Below are 6,513 nucleotides of genomic sequence, written 5' to 3'. Positions count from 1 at the left end.
GGCCCGCCCCGCCCCGCCCCGGCCCCGCCACCGCGCCGGGGGCCCCGAGGGAGCGAGGGCTGGGGAGGCATCCCCGCTTCTGGGGGGCGGGAGCGGGAGGGGCCTGTCTCTGCCCCCCCACGGTTTCTGGGATGGAACCGGCACCAAAGGGGTCGTGCCGGTGTGCCCAGGACTGTGTGTTTCAGCCCCACCACACTGAGGGGCTTCCAGCATCGTGGAGCAACTGGGGAGGCTGGTTTGGGGGGCAGCACCCACTGGCTGCCCTTCCTGGGGGCCCTTGGCAGCAGGGGTGGCTGTGGGGACACCTAATGTCCGTGCACGCGGTCCCACGTGTCATGATGAGATCCTTGTGGTGACATCCAGCTCAGGGAGTTTTGGGGTAATTCATGGGTCATCTCACGGCTCTGGGGGGTTCAGGGATCCCACGGCCGTGGGTGTCCTCACAGCGGCACACTCGGAGCTGCTGGCTGGCAGCTGCTGGGATCACGGCTCCTGAAACACTGGCTGTGCTGGGCAGGCAGGAGGCCCCAGAGGGGTCCCAGGCAGGGTGACGCTGGCAGCCCCCGGAGGTGGAATGGTTGCCAAAGCGGGGACACAGCCCCCGCTCCAGCCTGCAGGCCAGCAGCTCTGGGCAGTGCTGGGACTCTTGCATATGCAGGCAGCACAAGGAAAGAGCCCCTGCCAGCCCCTCGGTGCCCCCTCCAAGGGCAGACACGGGAGCACACAGGGCACACATGGAGCCCCCACACCATGTCCTTGTTCATGCTCTGGCTGTGTCCCAGACCTGTGGGGCCTGTCACTCCCTGAGGTCCCGGCCCCACAGCCAGCCCTGCCAGCACTCTCGTGTCCCCAGGGCAGCCACGCTGGGGACACTGGAGCGGCACAGCAGGGAGGGTGGCTGGGCTGCGGCCAGGGATGGACGGGCGGTGCCTTTGTTTGGGGCCTTCCCTGGGCCTGAGCCACATGGCCGCTCTTGTCCTTTCCTCGCGGGGGGACTGCTGCCGTGCTGGCCCGACCGTCCTGCCAGCGCTGCGGTCACTGGGCGGCTCCAGCCGCGGGGCCAGGGCAAGGGCAGCCAGGGGGGCAGCTGGGGCGGCGGCCAGGGGGAGGCTGGAGCGGCCAGGCTGCCCCTGAGCGGTGCTGGCGTGTGGCCCCAGGGCTGCTGGCAGCACGGGCTGCCACGGGCTGGGCGGTGGGAGCAGGGACGCCCAGGACCCCAGACCACTGCTGATCCCAGACCACTGCTGACCCCCCCGCCACCACGGTCCCGCAGCTCCTGCTCTGGTTAATGTTAAAGCCAGGCAGACGTCAACGACTGCCGCAGCTCTCCCAGCCCCTCCGCTGGGGGCTGCCAGCTCCAGGGCTGTTTTTCCTCCTGGAGCAGGCTCTGCCCGTCCCATGTGGCTAAAAAAAGCCATCGGCTTGGCTGGGACAGCAGGACAACAAATTCCCAGCCCAAGCAGCCTCCTGGCAACCCTGGCACGCTCTTCACTACACCTTCTCGGGGTGCCCCTGGCGTGCATCACCCCCATCGTTGTTGTCGTCATCCTCATCATCCTCCTCCTCCTCCCCACGCGGGGGCCAGGCGAGGTGAAGGTCCCTGGTGGAACAGTGGCAGTTGCCCTTGTCCTGCTGGATCCAGCTGCCGAGTCACGCGCCAGCCATGAGCAGGGACACCGGCTTCCATGTAGGGTCAGGCTATGGCTGCATATTCCCAACCCCACCATGCCCCCCCCAATTTCACACGGGGTTTTGCAGTCGGGTTTGGTCCCAGTTCTGTGAGGGTTCTTACAGCTGGGTTTGATCCTCAGGATGTCTTGATGCCTGTTCCTCTATGGGTTTTGCAAACAGGTCTGGTGCTGGGGGCATTCCCAGTTCCACGAGGGATTTTAAACTTGTGCCTGATCTCCAGGTTTCAGTCCTGGTCCCATGCAGGGTTTTGCAGCTAGGTCTGGTCCCAGGGGGCTTTGTTCCCTCTTCCAGGAGGGAATTTACTACCAGATCAGGTCCTGGAAGAGTTTGGTCCCTGATCCCATTGTGGGGTTTGGCAACCAAGTCAGATCCCACGGCGGTTTGGTCCAGATCCCACGCCGGGTTCTACAGCTAGATTTGGTCCTGCGCCAAATCGGGCCTGGCCCCCATTCCACACGGCATTTTACAGCCGGGTTTGATCCCGGCTGGGTTTGGTCCCGGTTCCACGTGGGGTTTGGCCGCTTATCCGTAACCCCGATGCACCCAGGGATGCAACATCCCCTTGGTGGCGATGGGGCCGCTGCGGGCCGCGGCCACCCCGCGCTTTGTTGTTGGGGCGGGATGCAGCAACGAGCCGAGCCCCACGGCGGGACCCCCGCCCGGCCCTCCGGAGCCCTGCCGGGGCCCCACGAGGGGAGCCGGGGCTCTGTCCCGCCCCGGGGCGGAGAGAACGGCGCCGCCGTGTCCGCCCCGTCGCGTCCGCCCCCGCCATGGCCGCCCGTTACCTCCGCGCTGCCCCGGCGCTCCGCCGCCTGCCCCGCCGCCCGCCGCCCGCCGCCGAGCAGCGCCGCCACTGTGAGTGGGGACACCTCGGCGCGATGGGGGGAGCCCTGCGTGCTCCCGGGGCTGTGCGGGCCACGGGCGGCTGTGCTCCAGCCCCACGGGGGGCGGCTCGGATTCTTTTGGGGGGCGGTGTCTGAAATCGTGTCCGGACTCACGCACACGGGCGGCCCGCGGGGCTTCGCGGACCCTCGCCGGGTTTTGTAGCTAGGTCTGGTCCTGGGGGGTTTGGTCCCGGTTCCACCAGGCGTTTCACAGATGAGTTTGGTCCCAGGGGAGTTTGGTCCCGGTTCCACGTGGCGTTTTGCGCTCCAGCTCGTACCTGGTCTGAGCCGGGTGGAGTGGGGGTCCGTTCAGGGTCCCGGAGCACGGCGGGATTTTGCTCCCCAGGAGGGTTCACTCCTGGTCCTGGCGCCAGGCAGAGTTTTGTTCCTGCCAATGCTCACGTCCCACCCAGGGGGTCACCTCTGCTCTGGGCATCACGTGGGGTTTTACAGCCTGATCCACAGACAGGTTTGGCACCCAGAGGTGTTTAGTCCTGGTCCAGGATCCACACGGGGATTTGCACGCTGGTTTGTGCCCGAGTCTGGCCCCAGGGGACTGCACCTGCTCCTGGTTCTGTTCCCATTAGTGAGCTCACTGAGGCGTTGCAGCCCGGCTTGCACGCAGATTCCGCTCTGAGAGGAATGTGTCCCCATCCCTGTCCCCCTCACATGGTGGGTTTTGCACTCTGACCCCCGCTCCGGCAGTGTTGGCCCCAGTAACTGACCCAGACCACAGCGGGGCTTGTCCCTGACCTACACCTTTCCCTGAGCCAGGGTGGCACCCACACGTGGCTGGACGGAGCTGTGTGGTCCCCAGAGGATGCCCTGGCCCCACACAAGGGCGGGGAGCTGTGGGACCAGGGGTGCACCCCTAACACTCCCCTCACTGCTCTCCAGATGCCAACACGCGGATCAAGGTGGCAAACCCAGTGGTGGAGATGGACGGGGATGAGATGACACGAATCATCTGGGCCTTCATTAAGGAGAAGGTGATGGGGTCCTGCCCCAGGAGAGGGCGGGTGTGGCACAAATGGAGCTGGGGGGGTGTACGGGGAACGGGCGGTCCCTGTGCTGCCCTCTGTCTGTCCCTCCCGCCTCTGTCCCTCTGTCTGCAGGAAGCAGGTCGTAAAATCGGCACAACTACCAGAAGGACCTTTCAGTGAGGTGGTCCCAGGCAGCAGAGCTGTCTCACCCAGGGAGGCCTATTCAAGGCAGGGGGGATCATCCTGGCCAGAAGAACCATCTTGGCCAGGGGGACCATCGTGGGCAGGCAGCCAGGCTGGGCTGGGATGGGTGCCGGGGCTGGCCGTGCCGGGGTGCTGCTCCCCAGGCACCTCGCACTCTTCCCCATTCTGACACTCTCCTGGCCCCTCAGCTCATCCTGCCCAACGTGGATGTCCAGCTAAAGTACTTTGACCTGGGGCTGCCACACCGGGACAAGACGGATGACCAGGTCACCATTGACTCGGCGCTGGCCACCCAGAAGTACAGCGTGGCTGTCAAGTGTGCCACCATCACGCCTGATGAAGCCAGGGTGGAAGGTGGGCAGGGACAAGGGGCCGAGCTCCTGTCCCAGCGAGGGGGTGCTGAGCCTCGTGTCTGTGCACAGCCCTTGGGGTCAGCACTGCCTTCCCACTGCCAGCTCAGGTTTCCAGTGGGTTGGGGGCTGCACCATACTCGGTGCTGTGCCCCTCTCCCCACCCTGGGTGCTGTGGAGGCCCCTGTGGGCCTGGGGACACACTGACCTCTGCTCTGTGCCAGTCATGATCTCATGCTGGCTGTCCCTCCCCTTGTGGCAGGGTCTGGCAGCAGCCCGAGGCACAGTGGGGCTGGGTGCTGGCAGGAGCCATGTGCTTCAGAGGGGCTGGGGGGTCATTCAGGGATCTCATCTGCACACCCCGCAGAGTTCAAGCTGAAGAAGATGTGGAAGAGCCCCAACGGCACCATCCGAAACATCCTGGGGGGGACGGTGTTCCGGGAGCCCATCATCTGCAAGAACATTCCTCGTCTGGTGCCCGGCTGGACCAAGCCCATCACCATTGGCCGCCACGCCCACGGTGACCAGGTGAGCCGGCGCAGGGGCCGGTACCGTGCCAGCAGCTCCCTCAGCCCCTGCCTGACGCTCTGCCTGGCCCCCACAGTACAAAGCCACCGACTTCGTGGTGAACAAGTCCGGGACGTTCAAGCTGGTCTTCACGCCAAAGGACGGCAGCGGCTCCAAGGAGTGGGAGGTGTTCAACTTCCCCGGCGGCGGCGTGGGCATGGGCATGTACAACACGGACGAGGTACTGGTGGGGCTCAGGGGGTACCTGCAGGGCAGTGTGTTTGCCACCCTGGGGGAGAAGCCAGGCTGAGGGACAGGGCCCCACGAGGTTTGCGTGCTTCCCTTGCAGTCCATCTCTGGCTTTGCGCACAGCTGCTTCCAGTACGCTGCCCAGAAGAAGTGGCCTCTCTACCTGAGCACTAAGAACACCATCCTCAAGGCCTATGACGGGCGCTTCAAGGACATCTTCCAGGAGATCTTTGATAAGTATGGACCTGGGGGGGTCTGGGCTGTTGAGGTGCTGTCCTGGGGGCGCCGGCAGTGGGGCCCACGTGGGGTGAGTGTGGCTGACCCCCGGCCCCGGCTCCCAGGCACTACAAGACAGAGTTTGACAAGCTGAAGATCTGGTACGAGCACCGGCTCATCGACGACATGGTTGCCCAGATGCTGAAATCCTCCGGCGGCTTTGTGTGGGCCTGCAAGAACTATGACGGGGATGTCCAGTCAGATATCCTGGCCCAAGGTGGAGCAGGGTAGGGCGTGGTGGGCTCTGCATCATCCCCCCTGGGAGCTGTCCTGACCCCTCTCTCACCGCAGGGTTCGGCTCCCTGGGGTTGATGACCTCTGTCCTGGTGTGCCCGGACGGGAAGACCATTGAGGCCGAGGCCGCCCACGGCACTGTCACCCGCCACTACCGGGAGCACCAGAAGGTGGGCGTGCTCTGCCAGGGAGCAGAGCCTGTCAGCTGCCTGTGCCAGGTTGCTCACGGGCGCGGTGTCCACGCCGGACAGCTGACCACTCTCTCTGTGCAGGGACGCCCCACCAGCACCAACCCCATCGCCAGCATCTTCGCCTGGACGCGTGGCCTGGAGCACCGGGGCAAGCTGGACAGTAACCCTGACCTCATCAAGTGAGCAGGGTGGGGCGGGGACCCCTGGGTGAGGGTCCCTGCCACAGCTGCTCTGGTGGCAGGCGTGGCAGGGCCCGTGGCACCAGCCGTGCTGGAGCCAAGTGCTGCCGTCCCCAGGTTTGCGCAGACACTGGAGAAGGTTTGCGTGGACACAGTGGAGAGCGGGACGATGACGAAGGACCTTGCTGGCTGCATCCATGGCCTTGCCAAGTATGGGTGGCTCTCAGGGCAGAGCAGGGGGCCAGCCACCTGCACTAGGGACACGTGGCTGCACGGGTGACCATGCGGGTGGGATGACCCTGTAGGGTGGCCACAAGAACAGCACAGTGACCACAAGGATGATGTGGCAGGGCAGCCACAAGGGTAAGAAAGTGACCAGGAGCTGGGTCTGCACAGTGGCCACAGGTAGCTACTGGCCACTCTGGCCAGTCCCCAGGGACTCGGGGTGGCTGTTCACAAGTGTTTGGGTTGGGCAGGGGGCACATCCTGGACCCAGGGCTGTGGTGTCTGTGGGACGAGGCGGGCAGGGATCCCCACCAATCCCTGTCTCTCTCCCCAGTGTGAAGCTGAATGAGCACTTTGTGAACACTACCGACTTCCTCGATGCCATCAAGAACAACCTGGACAAGGCTCTGGGCAAGAAATAGGGGACAGCCTCACCATCTCTGGGATGGATGGGTCTGGGAGTGGCCCAGTGCCCTCTCCAGCTCCCCAACACAGCTCAGGAACAGTTGAATAATTTTTCTAAAGTGTTCTTAGGCATG

At 64.8% G+C, this 6,513-nt stretch overlaps 1 protein-coding gene across 1 annotated transcript; it reads left to right on the top strand.

Annotated features, from left to right (window-relative positions):
• The first annotated feature begins 2,498 nt into the window (after positions 1 to 2,498).
• IDH2 (isocitrate dehydrogenase (NADP(+)) 2) lies at positions 2,499 to 6,513 on the top strand. Its single transcript, XM_015638796.3, has 11 exons — positions 2,499 to 2,547; positions 3,474 to 3,565; positions 3,952 to 4,117; positions 4,481 to 4,641; positions 4,718 to 4,861; positions 4,970 to 5,106; positions 5,211 to 5,362; positions 5,437 to 5,549; positions 5,652 to 5,749; positions 5,867 to 5,959; positions 6,309 to 6,513. Exons 2-11 carry the CDS (start codon positions 3,515 to 3,517, stop codon positions 6,394 to 6,396), a joined length of 1,203 nt encoding a protein of 400 aa, XP_015494282.1. The 5' UTR covers positions 2,499 to 2,547; positions 3,474 to 3,514; the 3' UTR covers positions 6,397 to 6,513.

Source organism: Parus major, chromosome 10 (genome assembly GCF_001522545.3).
Source record: "Parus major isolate Abel chromosome 10, Parus_major1.1, whole genome shotgun sequence".
Taxonomy (NCBI): domain Eukaryota; kingdom Metazoa; phylum Chordata; class Aves; order Passeriformes; family Paridae; genus Parus; species Parus major.
Note: the sequence above shows the minus strand (reverse complement) of the source record. Positions and strands in the feature narration are given on the sequence as shown.

Bases quoted from the DNA above. Each gene is read 5' to 3' on its own strand.
- IDH2 (XM_015638796.3), top strand. From the start codon at position 3,515: ATGGACGGGGATGAGATGACACGAATCATCTGGGCCTTCATTAAGGAG. The intron at 5,107-5,210 runs GTATGGACCTGG...CCCGGCTCCCAG, and splicing joins TTCCAGGAGATCTTTGATAA to GCACTACAAGACAGAGTTTG. The intron at 5,550-5,651 runs GTGGGCGTGCTC...CTCTCTGTGCAG, and splicing joins ACTACCGGGAGCACCAGAAG to GGACGCCCCACCAGCACCAA.